The 18,338-nt window shown below is 50.8% G+C and overlaps 1 protein-coding gene across 2 annotated transcripts; it reads right to left on the reverse strand.

The window, feature by feature from the left end:
- Positions 1-5,118: 5,118 nt before the first annotated feature.
- On the reverse strand, positions 5,119-17,616 carry Sertad4 (SERTA domain containing 4). 2 transcript variants are annotated; one of them, XM_057770609.1, is made up of 5 exons: positions 16,296-17,616; positions 12,562-12,727; positions 11,943-12,134; positions 10,885-11,000; positions 5,119-8,426 (listed from the first exon to the last, which is right to left on the reverse strand). In XM_057770609.1, the coding sequence occupies exons 3-5, from the start codon at positions 12,115-12,117 to the stop codon at positions 7,617-7,619; spliced, it is 1,101 nt and encodes a 366-aa protein (XP_057626592.1). In that variant the 5' UTR covers positions 12,118-12,134; positions 12,562-12,727; positions 16,296-17,616; the 3' UTR covers positions 5,119-7,616. The 2 variants fall into 2 exon arrangements, with proteins under 2 accessions (XP_057626592.1, XP_057626591.1); XM_057770608.1 differs by lacking the exon at positions 12,562-12,727 and having other exon boundaries at positions 16,296-16,909.
- Positions 17,617-18,338: the final 722 nt, after the last annotated feature.

The following is an 18,338-nucleotide window of genomic DNA, read 5'->3' on the forward strand; positions in this document are numbered from 1 at the left end:
GACAAGACTCTCCTTTCTGCTCTCCGGTCCTCCCAATCAAGCATCGCTAGAAGTATGCCCACCTTAGGGAAAACTACATAGTTGAGAAACAGGTGAAAATGGGATTTCTGTGAATAGCATACTAACCTGACACCATCAGCTGAATTTAGTAGAGATGACATAAAAAGGAATGAGAGTCTGGAGTAGGGACCAACCTACTTGATCTGATTGAAACTTCCCTCTTACAAAGCAGAAAACACAGGGTTGGGGTGTATCTCGGTTGATTGCTTGCCTAGCTTGAACAAAGACCTGGGTTTGATTCCCAGCATGGCATAAACCATAAACCAAGCGTGGTGGCGAATGCTTATAATCCCAGAAGAGGTGGACACAGGAAGGTCAGAAGTTCAAGGTCATCTTCAGGTACATAGTGAGTTCCAGTCTGGGTGGCAAAAGACTGTCTCAGGAAGGGAAAAAAAAAACCTACCACCAATAAAACCCAAACAAACAGAGCAGAATATATCGTAGTTACTTTGTAATAGGGCAGGGCCTCAGAGTTTTTTTGGTTTTCCCCATGTAGTCCTGGCTATCTGGAACTCAGCCTCTAGACCAGATCAGCCTCTTCTGCCACCATCACCTGCTGTTTTGACTGTTCAGGATGCTGCTTTGGTTTCTCCTGTGAAGTCAGGCACATAGGGGGACCACTGAGCTGAAATCATCTGACATGTTTAACTTAGCACCATGTTTTGGTGGCATTTATTTTTTCCTTAATAAAGACTATGTCTGAATGAACCAACCATTGGATGTAGTAACAGAATTAACTTGAACTTTGGCAAATTACATGGCAAGTCAGGAGATAAGAGAGTACATCTTTTCCCTTGTAAGGGACACCTCTTGGCTGTAGTGGAAGAGCTTGGCTCTGTATCCAGGCTGTCAGACCCCAAACCTTGCCTCACACTTCTGGCCTCTGCTCTAGTCCAGCCTTACACAAAAGCCACTGCCTCTCCTCTGTGTCTGAACTGAGGGGGAAGGTGTCTTGGGGCGACACCTCCATCTCAGCACTGAGAGATTCCGGGGTATCTGCAGACTTGGAGAACAGAACAAGCCTCTTTCCCAGCTCTAGAAAAGGAAGGCAAGGAAAGAAAACATAGTCCTCTGTATACTTTCCTGTCTTCTGAGGTTTGACAAAGGGAAGACGTGTCTTCTTCTGTCTTCTCACATTTCCTCCTGGGCACACAGGGAGCCTGTTTCTCAACTTCCTGTAGGGATGTTTGAATGCTGCCCCAGGTACACTTTAGAACAATCCATTCATGCTTTGAAGCAAGGAGGCCAGAATCACACAGAGAACAGCTCACTTCATTTGGGCATTCACTCAGAGGGCACCTGCAGATGCTTCCCGAAGCATCCAAGCTGAGTTCAAGTAACAACACACGTTTGATGCCAAGACTCAGCGACTCCCATGGAATGGCCTGAATGGAGCCCAGGCTAGCCTGGGCAATCACAAGCCAAAGGGTACCTGTGTGATTCCTCCCCACAAAGTTGTCATCTGCCCATTCACACCCGCCATCTGTAACAATTCTTTTCCGTATGTGTTTTCCCCAAAGATAAAAACATCTAATCAAATTTTTGTCACTTTAAATCATGGGACTAGTTAAAAAAAATAAGACTGAGAAGTAAGGAAATGACATGAAAAAAGATTCATTCATCTTCATCACTGTGGTCAAAAGCAGGTGTTTCGAGCTATGAATCAGTAGTTTGCATTTTCAAAATTAACAAATTGGATCAACATCGGGAGGGGGGCACAGCCCGGCAGAGAGCTGTTTAGAGAAGCTGCAGCCGCTAGGCAAGGGTTGCGACCAGCAGCAGACTAGGCTGTGTGAGTCTCCTGTTTAGTCATCCTTCTCCAGCCGGTCACAGATACTGAGGGGAAATGCACACAGGAAATTACAGGCTATTTTAGACAGCATGTTTTATTAAACTCACTCGCATTGCACTTCAGCGCAGGATGTGGGACTCAAGTACTCATGGCTCCATCCTTGCGAGTACTTTCCCAAGTGAGTTCTCCCGCTAACGTACAAGCCGATTCTAAACAGTCCCACCCCGGGTCATGGAGCACACCTCTTCCAACAGGGAGGTTTTAGTCAAGTGCTCACACAATGTAACTGCACCCCGAGAAATCAACAGCTGGTGCCTGGTAGCAAGCGACAAGATCCCAGATGCATTTGTCGTAACCACAGAATCAGCTCACGGGAATGGGGCTGGGGCGAGGGGGACAGGCTCAACACACAGACAGGAAGATCTAGTTAGGGATACCCAGCGCCCATGTCAAAAGCCAAGTGGGGCGATGGGTACCCGCAATGCCAATGCTGGAGACAGTGTAGACAGGAGACCCCAGGGCTCGCCTGCGGCCAGCCCGTCTAGCTAAAATGGGAAGTTCCATGTTCAGAGAGACACCATCTCAAAAATTAGAGGATCTAGGATGATGGCTCAGTCAGTAAAGTGTTTGCTGCAAAACACGGACCTCAGCTCCCTCTTGAGCACCTATGTAATAGCTAGGCATGGCAACACATGCCTGTAATCCCAGCGCTGGGGAGGCAGAGGAGGAGGTGCCGTGGGGCTCACCGGTTAGCCAGTCTAACCAAATCAGCGAGCTTCAAGTTCAGTGACAGGCCCTGTCTCAAAAGATAAAATGGAGAGTGGGCGGGGTGAGCCCACCTTAGGTGACCTGGTAAGTTCCCTGTGTGTATGTGACCTGCATACTCATGTATACGTACACACATAGCACACACACAGCAATCTTAAAAGAGATTGCCAAAAGTCATAGCTTCTTTTCCACCTAACACACCAACTTCAGTGTTTTTGCTGGATTGTTTCGTGGGACAGAGATGCCATTACGATACTGACCCTTGGCTTTGCAGAGGCCTAGAAAGATTGGCCCAGATGTGGTAACCGTACTACGAGTTCATTTAGGGATCCGTTACAGACATGGGTTTAAACAGCTCATCTTTTCCTCTGCTTTCGGCTGCATGAGACGGACTCCTAACCACCGTGGAAGAAGCCACCCTTGTCTGCTGTTCAGCTCTGACGCTGGCATCTCCTGGAGCCTGGGTCTTCCAGTTCTCAGGAAGGAAGCAATTGGTGCAGCTGTGTTGAATGCTTCTGTCTGGAGAGGCTGTGGCCATGCTCGGCTGGAGTCTGCTTCCTGTGTACTCTTGATACCCAGCACAGTCACACCTGAACACGCATGAAGCATGACACCTTTGTTCGCATGTTTGACCACTTGGTGACAAAGCAGCAGGCAGAACCTTCGAAGTCTCCAGGACTTGAAAGATTACATCAAAGATGCTTTGCTAATTATGACAGGTTATTAAATGGCGATTTCTACTGCTTTTAAGCTTTTCCATCATCCTCCATGTTCCCGGTCCCTGCATCCTATGCCTAATCCACCATCCTCCATGTTCCTGGTTCCTGCATCCTATGCTTAAGGCTGTTTCAGGGTGTAGTGCAGGTAACAGGATTTTAAGAGTGGGGGCAGTTGCTGGGGGTGGCTCACTCCTTTCAACTCAGGACTTGGGAGGCAGAGGCAGGAGGATCTCTGTAAGTTAGAGACCAATATGTCTGCATAGTTTCCTGCCTAAAAATAAATAAAAGAGTTGGAGCAGACAGTGCCTTTGTGAGATCCAGCTCCTGCAACTACCCACTGTCAGAGAGGAAGGACAGGGACCACTGGGCTGCAAACATGAAGCAGAAGCTGCAGGGGAGCAGTGTTGGGGAACAGAATTTTTTTTCCCGTTTTTAGACCATGTCTCAAGTATCCCAGGTTGGCTTCATGCTTGCTGTGCAGCTGTATGCAACTGCCCCAGCCGGGATTAACAGGTGTGGTCCATTCCATGTGCAATGGTGAGGATTGAGTCCAGAGCCGTGTGCATGCTGGGCCGTGTGCATGCAGAGTCCTGTGCATGCTGGGCTGTGTGCATGCAGAGCTGTGTGCATGCTGGGCCATGTGTATGCAGAGCCGTGTGTATGCTGGGCAAGCGTTCTTCTGACTAACAGCCTAGGACCACTTTGTTTGTGCTCTCATGCCTGTGTTCATGTGTGTACACATGTATCCGTGGGGGGATGGTTGTGTGTTCATATACATGCCTGTGCCTGTGGAGGCAGAGGTCAACTAGTTCTGGGTTAGAAGGTGTAAGCCACCACATGTGGCTTATTAATATGGGAGATGGGCTGAACTTCACAAAGAAACTAGTTAAAGGGGTCACTCAGTGTTGGGGAGTGCCTCAGGCACCTGGGAGATCTGGCCAGGGCTGCCTGGGCGTCAGGAACTATACTGGAAGCATTCACACGCTCACAGTGACCACAAAAGGTTTCTGTCATCTGAATGCTGGGATAGGGCCTTTCGTTTTTCTTTGTTTTAGAAAAGGAGTTGTTATTATTATTATTATTCTGGCAATGTCCTAACACAAACCCCAGGAGACTAACAACCACAGATCCCCACACGTGAATGGGAGATTCTGCTGAGTGGAGCCTGCTCCTGCTCAGGAGTGCACTGTCCGACACTGCCAACTCCAAGGGCTTCATCAGCACCTAGATCCCAACACTTGGGAGGCAGAGGCATGAGGTGGGGGTTTGAGTCAGCCTAGGCTATGTAGTTAAGACCCTGTCTTAAACCCCCGCCTCCCCTCAAATAACCCAAGATGGATGTATTCAGATCATGGCACGGTCTGGAAATGCTGGGGTTAAAAAAGCAAAAGGGCAAATCCATTCTTTCATATTTAAATCTCTGCGCAGCACTACACTTATAATACAGTTGATATGTTTGACAAATTAATTTGCCTTCAACTAGACCTCCCCTTTATCAAATACAACACTAGCTTCTAAGAAACACGGATGCAGGGTTGAAGGGAAAACCACTCTCGATCTCCGGGCTGTGAAACGGCTCGCTGACCTCATCTCGGCAAGTGTCCAGTCACAAAGCCATCCCCCACGGCTCGAGGCCGAGCTCATTCTTAACAAACACCTGTGTGGCCACCATGCATAGTCTCTAGACATTCTGATGGGTTTTTGTTTTGTTTTAAATAGAGAGAATCGTGGAAAAGAGAAATAGCCATTAAAATGAAATTTGTAAAAACTTAATGATTTTTGATCATTTTAATAAATATATATCAAGAAAAACCTCACTTTTATTACAACACAGTCATATACTAGCAACTATCACCTAAAATTTCAACACCGAAATGTTCATCAAATATTGAAAATAAGGGACAAAACATTACTAGACTATTTAGCCATAACACAGGAACATGATTTAAAAATTGGTCCTTGCGGACAATTTCCAAAATGATCTACTCATACACTGTATGAATGAGACCTATTTAATATTAATAGCAATAATTAAAAAAGCTTCATCTTGGAGAAACCGGGAGGACTTACCTATCTCCTCCATTTGGCATTTGGTTGCTGCGAACAATAGTTTTTAGAAAGCCCAAGTCAAGTAGGCCAGTGCTTGGCCTTGGAAATGGGAATACGTTTTACGAGGAGGAGCTGGCCGGACTGGGCCAGAGAACCGCTGAGGACACACGGCAATGTGCAAATCCAAGGTCTTGTTTGAGCAGTGTGTTGGCCAAATACCCAGGTAACAATGACGGGAGAGTCCCATTTCTCCAAAATAACGTTTCACAACCTACAGTCTTTACATTCTTTAAGATAAAAACGTATTGATCACCACGTCATCTATTAACATTGTGCTTCTCAATCAACAGCAAAAGTCATATATAGAAACCACATGCTCTTAGGAGTCTAAACTCATGAAATGATGCAAAACAGGTCAAAGTGTGACGCACAGAACGCATGCCACGGGCCGTGTACGTCACTGGACAAGGAAACAGAACAGCCCAAAGCCCAGACCCAACGACGGTATGTTTCCATGGAAGAGCCTAGGCGCTTCCACTCTTCCCATGGCTGTCCCACAGCCACTGGGCGTTAAAAACAAAGGAAGAAGAGGATGGTGAATCAAAAGTTGAACGCAATAGTTCAAAGTTAAGTTTCCAAACCGCATGGATCCACCCTGTGTGTTTTTTTTACTATTTGTTAAATCCCTGCTGTAACTCTGATTTATCCTTAATTTTCACATTGGCAAAAATTAAGATAAGTAAGGCACCCAAGATCGCCCTGTACACCACTTTCCTTGTCATGACATCAAGACGGCCGGCCCGGTCAAAGACGGCTGTGTCCACCTCCTCCCTACAGAGTCCATCAGAGACGGCCATATACACCTCCCCCCTACAGAGTCCATCAGAGACGGCCGTGTCCACCTCCTCCCTACAGGGCCCATCAGAGACGGTCCTGTCCACCTCCTCCCTACAGAGCCCATCAGAAACGGCCATGTCTACCTCCTCCCTACAGAGTCCATCAGAGATGGCCGTGTCCACCTCCTCCCTACAGGGCCCATCAGAGACGGCCGTGTCCACCTCCTCCCTACAGAGTCCATCAGAGACGGCCGTGTCCACCTCCCCACTACAGAGTCCATCAGAGACGGCCGTGTCCACCTCCTCCCTACAGAGTCCATCAGAGACGGCCATATACACCTCCCCCCTACAGAGCCCATCAGACACGGCCGTGTCCACCTCCTCCCTAACAAGTCCATCAGAGACGGCCGTGTCCACCTCCTCCCTACAGAGTCCATCAGAGACGGCCGTGTCCACCTCCTACCTAACAAGTCCATCAGAGATGGCCGTGTCCACCTCCTCCCACAGAGTCCATCAGAGACAGCCGTGTCCACCTCCTCCCTACAGAGTCCATCAGAGATGGCCGTGTCCACCTCCCCACTACAGAGTCCATCAGAGATGGCCGTGTCCACCTCCTCCTTACAGGGCCCATCAGAGACGGCCGTGTCCACCTCTTCCCTACAGAGCCCATCAGAAACGGCCGTGTCTACCTCCCCCCTACAGAGCCCATCAGAGATGGCCGTGTCCACCTCCTCCCTACAGAGCCCATCTGAGACGGCCGTGTCCACCTCCTCCCTACAGAGCCCATCAGAGATGGCCCCATACACCTCTCTAGTCACCCATTACCCCGCACAGGGAAGCGAGGAGCTCGCAGGGTACAGTCTCCACAATTCCTACACTGCTGCCCACCAGGTATGTTTCATTTTGTCTCACTGTCCAATACAAACACGTCACAACTCATGAAACCCTTCATCTATCTTCCTGTCTTCAGCCTTTCACTCAGAAGGAAATGCTGTATCTATGGAAGAAGCAGACAACTCTGCTGTTATATTGATTTGTTTGCCAATAACTACCCACTTAACCGGCAAACATGTTGAACTTGGCTAGGGGTGGGCTTCTTGGAGGGGCAGTGGGACTATAACAAGGGCATGTCGTCCTCAACCTAATCTACTAATTTTTTTAAAAAGGAAACTAATACACTTTCAAACACAAAATTGGCTTTCCTTGGAAAATCACATTAACAGGCGGCTTGGGATGCCTACTGTACAGATGTTTGTGCAGTCTGCTCTCCAGGCAGTGAGACAACAGAGAGTGTTCACTGCACACTGTTATCAGTTGTACAAAACTACAGAATCCATTCGAGACAGAAGTTAGTCATGCTGCGCGTCCTTGCGCGTGCCGGCGGGAGGACGGTCACATCTTACTTCCTTTGCTGCAGCATAGTTTGGTGCCTGGGGAAAGCTCCTTTTTCCTCAAAGACTTCTTCCAAGACTCACTCACATGGCTTTTCTCATTATACCCAGTCTCAAAATAGTCATAGAATTGGCCTTTGCACTCAAAGTCAAGGTCGCTCCCCAGAGGTTCTTGGCCAAGGGCGTCACTGTCTCTGCTGGCATCGTGACTTACTTTCCCATCGCTGAACTTGGACTTTTCCTGGACACCAAGTGACCTAATGTTAGTGACGAAAATTTCATTGGCAGGTATTTGGCCGTCGCTCTTGTAGATGGGGGCGCTGCCTATATCAAAGTCCACATGGTGGGAACAGCTGGGCAATGGCAGAGGGGAGGAGGAAGAGGAGGATGAGGAGGAGGCAGATGGGGAGGAGGAGGAGGAGGATGGGGGGGCGGAGGGAGATGCAGCCGGGGCAGCAGCAGAATTGCTTCCAACACCAACATTGACAGAAAGGGGTAGATTCAGGCAGTGGCCGCCACACTCTTGGTACAAACAGCAAGTGTGGACTTTCTCCCACTCCTCTTTGGCCACCCGGGGCCGTTTCCGGTAAGGACAGTCTTGGGCCAGGAACCACTCTTGGGCGGAGGTGCCGCCGAGGGAGCAGGCAGGGAGGCACCAGCTGTTCTGCATGAGGATTTCCCCGTGGATCCTCTTCATCAGGTTGTTAATGAGGACGGATCTCCGCAGGTACACTTCCGGGTCATCGATGAACCTGAGCTTCTCCAGGGACATATAAAGGATGTGGGCTCGCTCTTCAAAAACAGAGATGGTCTGAAAAAGGATCAGAGACGGGAGAAGGCTTAGGAAGTGACGTTTGTGAGAACGCCGTCGCCCATGTAGAAGTCGGCCCCGTGGCTGTGGCTGTCCGTCGCCAGCTGTGTCCTGACTCACTGGCGTGGCAAAGAAGATCCAGTCACTGGGTGGACCTCAGCAAGGCCCAGCCAGAAGGCTCAGTCCTTTAAGTCATAGCGAAGGAGATGCCAAGACCGTCAAGCAGAGCTGTCGGAAGTCAGGCCGGCAGCTGCTGTGGGGCTGGGGACAGGTGACCCGAACCCGCACAGGCAGGGTTCAGGTTGACCTGGCTGTTGGGGACAAGGTTTGTGCTGGTGGAAACGTAATCCAGCCGTGTTTCACACGTCTATGGGCAGAGGCACACTCATGCATTTCACAGCAGAGTGTTTTGAATTTAGTATCTATTTTTTAAAAAAGATTTATATTATTATCATTATTTTACTTTCTTTGAGACAGGGCCTCTTTATTATATATCCGTGGCTGTCCTGGAACTCACTATGGAGACCAGCCTGGCCTTGAACTCAGAGATGTGTCTGTCTCTGCCACCTGCATGCTGGGATTACGGCCTGTGCCATCCCCATCAGCTGAAAAATTATTTTTATGTGTTTGAAGGTTTGCCAGTGTGTCTGTCTGTGTACTATGTGAGGCCCCACGCAAAAGAGGCCAAAGAAGGGCACGGGATGCTCTGGAATTGGAGACATAGTCAGTCGTGAGCTGCCAGATGGATGCTAGGGACAGAACTCACATGGAAAGGCAGCCAGGGCTCTGAACTGTGGAGCCATTTCTCAACCCCAGTACACGTTTTTTAAAGATTCGAGATGCAGGTTCTAACGGGCACATGTCAAAGCCAGGACTGGGCCACCAAAGAACACTTCTGGGCTTCCACACCTACGACACACCATTTGCTAAGAGGGCAACGGCAGTTAAAGAGGCTGGGATAGGTAGGGCCTGTTGCCTTGTGGAGCTGACAGAAAGAGATGCAGACAGAAACTGGAGATGCGGATACGGTGCTGGGCTGTGTGGGGCTGTCACTGTTTACAGGATGGTCCATTCGCAATTGTTATTATTGTTAATTTGCTTTTGTAAAAAAACAAACGAAACCAAAAAACACAGCCTTGCTATGTAGCCCAGGCTGCCCCAGAACTCACAAGGTAGCCCAGGTAGGCGCTGAACTTTCTCCCCTCGCAGCAATCCTCCTGCTCTGTCTTTTAAGAGCTGGGATATCAGGATGCACCACACATCTGGCACATCCCAGTAGCAGCTGGAAAGCTGACACAGACACAGCATAGAGACTAAAGAGATAAACATGGTGCCTCCTTACCAACAGGCAGAGGCAACTTCTAAAGGCGGGGCTGCGGGGCAGAGAGTGGCTGGAAGCTTGAACTGAGGAGATGGGTGTCTGCCTATGGGGCTCCAGCCTCGCCTCACGGATGAGGTCAGAGGAGATCTGGTGGGAGGGTACCACCAAGGAGAAAGAACAGACGCTTAGACGTCCAGTTCTTCACTCATGCACGCTCCCCCTGGGTTATCTCCTTACTTTGTGTGAGAAGAAAAAGAGCTATCTCTGGTCCTTCTTGGGAATTAGCTCTGAATTTCAACAAGCTTGACATGGGTCAGGATGTTTCACAAACAGCATGCCTGCTCTACGCACACATCCAGGGGACGATACACTGACCCCCCCAGGAGGTAGGAAAACCCCTGGACAACCACCCCAACCAGCACACAGCAGCAGCCTCCTGGGCCGAGCTCAGACTAGGGTTAGGAAAGCCGAGTATTTGTCCCGACACATGATACCACAGAGCAGCCCTAGCCCTCAGGGGACCCCGGGAATATTAAACCATCGGCAAAAAGATGTGAGCTTCCTTGCACACTCGAATTATTTCTGGGCGGAGGATCTCTTTCTGGTTCTTTCTTCAAGTACTTGTGAAAAGTAACACAGGCCCTGTCCTAGTCGGGGTGATTACACACGACCAGAGCAGCTTGGGGACAGGGCTGTTTGGCTTACACTCCCACGCTGTAGTCCATCACCTACGGAAGTCAGGATAGGAACTCCAACAGGGCAGGAACCTGGAGGCAGGAGCTGATGCAGAGGCCTTGGAGGGGTGCTGCTTACTGGCTTGCTCAGCCTGCTGTCTTATAGAACCCCAGCCCACAGCCCACAGATGGTACCACCCACCCACGATGGGCTGGGCCCTCCCCCATCAATCACCAGTTTAAAAAAATGGCCTGCAGGCTTGCCTGCAGCCTGACCTCACAGAAGCATTTTCTTGAGGTTCTGTCCTCTCAGATGACTTTAGCTGGTGACAAACTGACGGGAAACTGTCCAGGTCAGGTTCCCCCGAAAGTGACAGTGACCCAGGTAGCCCCACAAAGTGGCCCTTGAAGCAAGTGTGACGAGGCATTGTAAATGTTAACAAAATAACTATTTCAAACCTACTGTATGGCTGCAGCTGCTGAGGGGGGGGTGAAGATCCTCCTCTGGGGAGTACTTCCTCTTGAAGTATGTGACCTTGGATGCGCCGATAGGACTTGGAATTCCCCTGTAGGGCGATCCTGTGGCAATAAATCAGATCGACAAATGACACGCAGCCTGCCAGAGGCTCGCCAAGCAAAATACTTTCATTTCCTTTCCCTCTAGTGGATAGCTCGGCTACATCCCTTCCTGTACACGCAATGATGAAAAACAAACATTTGTCTTCATGGTTGCTAGCGGACTGAATCCTGCGAGCTGCGAAGGTAAGGATTTCCAAGCAGCATTAGAGGAAAATGTCACCCACCGTTCAGCATCTGCTAAATGCTCGGGATCTTAACCGTACAGGCAAACAGTAGATCCATGGGCTGTGGGGGACCAGCATGGACTCAGACACCTCATGCAGGTCGCTGAGCAGAAGCATGAAGCACGTTCAGGATTAATAAACACACATACATGGAGTTTACAATGGCTCTTCTTATATAGTAATGCTTAAAACCTGGAGCAATTCCGTTTCACTCTGGAAATGCTAACACACCAACCAGGAATAGAGCAGGGCCTCCTTGGAGGACTCTCAAACTTTTTCAGAACTAAACTTTCATGAATTTTTTATTTGTTTCTTTTTAAAAGAGAAAAAAAAAGACCTATCACGTCATAAAACCTCAAAGGAACTTATTTGAGACTATTAGAATTAAAGCCCAGAAGAAGATATTTCTGTTTTCTTGTCAACCGTGAAGAGGAGCAGCTTGAAGCTGTGGCAGGGGCGCAGACTCCTTTATGCTTGTGGGACAGAGCCCAGCATGTAAGACTGTGATCTGTATCTCCCTGAGGGCCATTTATTTTCACGGGATAGAAAGCCCGAACCCAAACTTTTGGTAACTGGTTCAGTTCCTTTAAAATACAAACAAACTAAAAAACACAAAAGTTCCAGGACATCCACAGCAGGTAAGGCTGCAGAGCAAGTTAAGTAGAATTTCCCAAGGGAACCCAGCCCCAGCTCCTAAGGAGAAGGCCAAAGGCAGTACCTGCCAGTTGTGGGCTGGCTGCTCGGTCTGTCTGTAAAGGAACCTGTGCTGGCCCTGGGGGGCTTGCACCTCGGTAGCTGTCAGCCTCCCATAGCGTCTGGTACCCGGCGATTTCAGCAGCTCCTTCTGAGACAATGGGCTCGCAGAATCTATTCATGGACAGAACCAGCGTCATCTCTGACAGCCTTAGATCTGGGGGGAGAAAAAAGTGGTTGGGTGGGCGGGACAGACAAACAGCCCTGCCCCGCAGCCAGCCTGAGGACAGCCTTGGCATCTTCCTGGGCTTGGGAGGCTTTCCCTGCCCGTCCCTTCATCCCAAACCAGCAGACTATTTTTCCCAAGGACACCTTAGCAAACTCCAACAGCTCTCAGTTTAGCCACCACTGCAGTGGGCAGCCTGCATCTCAGAGCGGGTCTTCAGAGTTCTCTCCTTATTGTTCTCAGATTCCCCGCAGCCCCTCAGACAGCTGCTCTGCCTCCCAAACACATTTTCCTCCCGACCTTACAAATGTACCTCTTAGAGGAAGGGCTAGAAACCCTGTGCCTGCCTCCTATTAATAAGGTGAAATCAATTTTCTATTCAAGCCCCTAGGAGTCCCCTTTGATGAAATCAGCTAACCAGTGGGGGGCGGGGGCAAGACAGAAGTCCCTAGGGTCCTCCCAGCGCTCTTCTCTTCCCAGCTCCTTGGCCACACTCTCTCCTCCCGGGGTGAAGCAGACAGACACTTGGTAGTTGTTTCCACAGCCCTGATCGGCCTGAACTGGATCTGCCTCCAGTCAAAACACTGCGAGATGAAGACAGAAAATTGGCTCCAGTTTCCAGCCGTGAGTTGCAGTCCCATAGGAGCCAAGCACAACATCAACCAGGCAGCAGAATATTAAACAGGAGCCAGGGCTCCGGGCAGAGGCAGCCAGCGACTCTTTACACTGCAAAGCCAGATGCAAGGCAGGAACTTTCCAAGAGTCAACACTCTATAATCTCGGGTTCTCAGCCTGACCTCAGGACTGCAGGGAGCCAGCCTGGCTTCTGATGCTCTGGGATGCTCCCGGACTCTGACCCTGTGTAATCCAGGCTATGAGGCCACTTCCGTGGGGCTCAGTGTGGACCCTCAGGACAGGGAGAAGAGTCTGGGGCCATAGGTCAGAGAGCAGACCCAGAACCTCTGATTCCTGTTCCTTCAGGACAAACTCTGTGCCCCTTTAACACAGCTCCTCTTGCTGTGGTGACCCCCAACCATAAAATTATCTCCTTGCTACTTCGGAACAGTGATTTTGCCACTGTTATGAACTGTGACATAAATGTCTCTATTTCCGATGGTCCTAGGCGATCCTTGTGAAACGGCTGTCTGACTGCCAAGGGGGTCGCGACCCACGAGTTGAGAGTCACTGCTGCAGGACATCCAGACCTGCACGGCTCAGCTGTTTTAAGGACTGAAGTGATGTCAGGCCTGCTTGCTGAAGATGGATTTCCCTCCAGGCACAGCAAGAACCAGTTCATTCTTTGGCCTACAGGCTGGGGCAAGGGTGGACCTGTCACACATGCCAGGACACCTGTGTACTTCCGGGGGTGGAGGTGGAGATCTTTGCTTCAAATGGTGGTAAAGTCTTCCGGCTACCAGAGCAGCGACTGGCAGCAGCTTGTCTCTCTCTAGATATCAGTGCTTTCGAATTCAGCCTCAGCCCTGCCTCAGACAGGTTCTCTAAGCAAGGGGTAAAATCAGGGTAGAGCTGACTTGGGCTCTGGAGTCTACTCTTCCATTTTTCTTCCTAAAGGGATATCAGAAATGCCTTAGGGAAGGAGTGTGTGTGTGTGTGTGTGCGCGCACGCGCGCGCGCGCATGTGTAAAATAATTCTCTATCAAGAAATGGTGGAAGATGTCATTTATTTTACTCTTTCAGTCATCCACAAGGAAATTTTGTCTTTGTCAACTTAACAAACTCAGCCCTTTGGTCTCTTCCCCCTCCAACTCTTCAGCCAAGCAAAGACTCACTAAAATGCTCATAAAGCCGTCCAATTTCTTAACCTAGTCTAAAGGGCAGCTTGAGATTCACACCCGCTTCCGGGGCGGGGTCTGGGAAGAGGATGCAAACCTTTGCCTGGTACAACTTTTACTACATATAAACAAAAGCAGGTTGACAAACCCATGCACCTTAAGACAGAGGAGCTGCCAGGCTCCTGGCAGCAATTACCTTTGCTTAATAGGACATTAATGGGCCCTGGGCTGCTTTATGATAGTCAGAGTTTGTTTGTATTCTAATGACTCGGGGAGCAGCTTTTCTGTTGTTAAGGCTCTCAGGGCTTCTATTTGCTGGCATTGTTCACAACATATGAAATTCCATCGTTATGATTTGAACTTGAAATGCGGCATAATAGTTGGTTTTGTTTTTTTTTTTTTTTTTAGCGTGGCTGCTTCTTTTGTTTATAACATCTAATTTCAACAAGTTTTTCTTCTTCAAATTAGAAGCTGTTACACACGAGATCCTAAATGGGAGAGGCTGGGTTCTGCAAGTGATTTATTTAAGCTGGAATAAAACATGAATGAGCTGGGACGACTTGGGAGGGGGGAGGAGAGTCTGCAATTGAGCCTTCTTGGTCTATTTAGAACTCACACTGATGCTAACCAATTAGGGAGACAAGCGTAGTGTTCATGAGATACTGTGCTGTAGGGTACTGGGCACCCATGTTTAGCTTGGGTCTTCTGCTATGGAACCCAGAAATCCAGATTCACAAGTTCGTATTGTTCATAGAAATACAGCCATGGTGATGTATATGATAGAGATTTTGTTTTAATATCAGAAATGAGTGAATTAAAAGTGAGAGTGTTAATGCACTAACTTGTAGCCCTCGGGCTGCTGTGCCACTGTTTGGTCACTGGGGTGATGCTGTGGGATGACCCTCAACACCCTCCACAAGGCTGAAGGCCAAGCGTCAGCGTTCCCACCGAGTGCTCCTCACACACGCATGTCTATACCGTTTGGCTGTTCCAGATAAAGCCATCACGGTGCTCAAGGAGGTGCCAGGAAACTAATGGGGGCTACTAGACATAAAACAGCACAGCAGAAGGATCATCCCTCTTCTTCCTGACATTGGGAACTACAGAACGCATTATAAAGGAGCCTCTAGGCAGCTGGAAGACAGAGTTCAAGCCTGGATAGCATGAAGGAACCGCTGAGATCCAGGCAGGTCCAGAGAACCACAGAGCTCTGTCCTGGGGAGCCAAAAGACTTCCTCACCCACGGTCTCCAAACGGTCCCAGACAGGATCTCAACAGTTTGTCTGCTTTGCCCAATGGTGGAGGTAGAGGCTGGATGATTACAACAAAACCCTTCAACGCTTTTTTCAGGTCCCTGTGGTGTCCCTGGAAGTGCGCTGGCCAGCTGCGGTCCCAGGAGGCTAAGAGCTCTAAGTCCGGTATTGGGGCTGGGAACGCAGGTGTGGGGGGACTAGGGCGGTTAGCGGTTCCCCACTGGGAGCTTGAGGGTCGGCTTTCTCAGTCCAGGCTCAAGGTGGGGTGCTAGGGTGTGACGGGTCCCTTATCCAGACGCACCCTGGAGACTGGTGCCATGCCCTTAAGCCCCTTTCCGGGACAGAGGGCACGGTTCGGCCAGCCGCAGGCCGCAGGGAAAAGTAAACAGCCCAAGTGTCTGGGAACAAAGGCAAGTAGTCTTCCAAGGTACCGAAGCCCAGTGCCTCTCCTGAAGAATAAGGGCTATGATTATTCGCTCTCCTTCTAAAAACCAAGTTTCCTTCTATGGGAAATACACGCCAAGGTGGGATTCCAAGGCTATGACTCACGGAGGCTGGCGGGGCCGCACTCCAGCCTGCAGCTGCCCGGGTCTTTAGCCGAGCCCCGGTCGCCCGCGCGGTGCGCGCCTCTGGAACCAGGGTGGACCTTGGCGCCCCGCTCCTGCGGCCGGGCGCACGGGAAAGTTGCGGGGCGAGAAGGCTGGCAGAGGCGGGGGCGTGGGCCTCGCAGCCCGCGGGAAGGTGAGCCGAGGACAGCGCCGCCCGCAGCCGGTAGCAGGGGCGGGCGCGGAGGTGGCGGGGGACACAAGGTGTCAGCTTCGGGAGCGGCGCCTTGTTCCGCGGAGCGCGCGCCCCTGAGACCCGCAGGCCCTCCTTCCTACCCTCCCGGCCTCGGGCCGACCTTCCTGCCACCCGGGGACACCCGACTCGCTGCTACGGGGGTCTCCGCCGACCGCCCGGGTCGCCTCGTGCGCGCCGCTGCTCCCGGGAAGGGCGCGCGGCCCTAGAGAGCGCGCGCCGCCCCCGCACCCCGCTGTGTCCAGCTGCGCCCCGGCCCCACGCGCGACCCTCTCCGCCCCCGCACGCCCTGGGGTCGCGGCTCTTACCGCGCGCCCCGCGCTCCAGCCGCCGCCGTCCTCCGCGCGGCCGCCGCTGCCCACGCGCCTCCCGGGCCCTGTTGGCGTGGCCCGGTGCGCGGCGGCCGAGGTCCCCGCAGGTCCCGCCGCCGCCGCCGCCGCCGCCGCAGACGGTTATGGAAATGAGCCGCTGTGTCTGGCGAGGAGCGCGAGAAACCCGTCAATCCTGTTTGCCATTTCCCCGCGGATTTCCTAGCCGGGCTCTGCTGGATGCCCCCGGGGCGAGAGGGAACCTGACAAGCGCGCTCCCCGCCTCCCTCCGCTCTGCCAGCTCGCAGGGCGCCGCGCCCCCGCCCGCCCTGCCTCCGCCCCCGCTCCGCCTCCGCCCTCGGGGCCGCGCGGGCTGCTCCCGCCAGCAGACCGGACCCCACGCGCGCAGCCCGCCCGGGGCAGGGGCTGCAGCGCGCGAAGCGTTCACTGCAACCTGCTCAGACGTCTTGTCTATTTTTTAAAATTTGGTTTAGTTTTCTTATTGTGTGTGCGTGTGATTAAAAAAAAAAATCTGTGCCTTTCCCACCCTTTGCTAAAGACTTTCTTCCCCTCTCTACAGCACTCGGAGATGAGAAACAGATGTCGGAGCTGGACTGAGCGGTTGCGCTCCCCCGCCTGCCCGGTCCCTTCCCCTGCAACCCGGGTGTAACAAGGCAGCTTTCGTCCTGCATCCACGTGAACTGGCAGCTCCTGGGTGAGGAATCCCCGTGGGGAAAACCTCCAAGAAAACCAAAAACCAAACAAAAACAAAAAACTAAGAAGAAGCTTGCCCTTGGTGGAGAGTCTGTGGCAGAAACCAGAGTCACTTTATTTTGCAGATAGTGATCCCCTCACCCCCTTGTTGTGGATTCAATTAGAGTTGGCTTTTGCCTGGGGTTTTGTTGTTGTTTTGGTTTTGAGACAGGGTCTTACTGTGTAGACCAGGCTGGCCTTGAACTTAGATTGCTTGCCTCTGCCTCCCAAGTGCTACTATTAAAGACTTGCGCCACCACGCGTGGCTGGCTTTTTTCTTAAAAACAAAACAACAGCAGCAGCAACAACATACAAATTTAATTCATAAATCCTGTCTGGGGACCCTCCATCATGGAGAGGTCAGTTGAGGAAGGCAGAGGCTTACAAGAGGCAGACCTACTACCAAAGCCAGGAAGAGAGGCACGTGCGGAAGTGTTAGGACACTAGAGCCGGAGGTTGTGCCAGATGTCCCTCTTTGAAACAGCGATCCTCCCGCCTGGGGGAGCCAGGCCTCTGGCTGCCTGGTTGCTGCAATCCAGGAGGTCCGGGCACTGCAAGCCTGGGGAAGAGGGGCAGGAGCAGGGATGAGGATCAGCGCCTGCAGATTGCGCTCGTCTGATTTGCATGTTTATTTCCTAGAATTGTAATTAAATTTGTGTAATAAATGTTTTCCATTTCATTTGTACACTCAAAATTTGGGTGACTGACATGCGGCTAAGTGAATTTCCTTTTTTTTTTTTAAAGCAAATGTGCTTTATTCAATAAAGCAGCAAATATTAACCATCATTAGGACTAATCTATTTAGGAGGTGTTTCTATTGAACTTTGTGTATCAAAGACGCAAAGAGTGTTAGGGTATTAGGATGCCAGGAGAACAATTCTGGAAACAGGAGGCTATAGCCAGCATATTTCAGTTTTTCTGAAAGACAGCCCAGGGTTGCACACCAGAAACACTGGGTATCCATCTTGGCTTCATTCCAAAATGTGTTAAATTGCCCCGGCTCATGCCAACATAGACAGTTAAATGATGATTTCAGAAGTTTAAAGATGACTTTTCCCCCCATCAATCAGTGAGAGCCCACGTCCAGGTTGAGGGTGGAGCTTACTTTCCATCTGAGTGAAGGGAGGCCAGGCAAGGTACAATCGCAGTTAAAGCAGTGTGATATTTGGGAATTAAATACAGACCTAAAACTGCTCATCCCATAGCTCAAATGAAGGACTAAATGTGGGGCTTGGAGGCGTGGCTTGTTATTGTTTTTATCTCCTGTGTTAAAGTTTTATAGCATTTAGT

This window comes from Chionomys nivalis, chromosome 5 (assembly GCF_950005125.1).
Source record: "Chionomys nivalis chromosome 5, mChiNiv1.1, whole genome shotgun sequence".
In the NCBI taxonomy this organism is placed as follows: domain Eukaryota; kingdom Metazoa; phylum Chordata; class Mammalia; order Rodentia; family Cricetidae; genus Chionomys; species Chionomys nivalis.

Coding starts and splice junctions, on each gene's coding strand:
- Sertad4 (XM_057770609.1), bottom strand. CDS start 12,117: ATGACGCTGGTTCTGTCCATGAATAGATTCTGCGAGCCCATTGTCTCA. Junction 11,001..11,942: donor AGCCAGCCCACAACTGGCAG/GTACTGCCTTTG, acceptor TTATTGCCACAG/GATCGCCCTACAGGGGAATT. Junction 8,427..10,884: donor TCAGCAGCTGCAGCCATACA/GTAGGTTTGAAA, acceptor ATCCTTTTTCAG/ACCATCTCTGTTTTTGAAGA.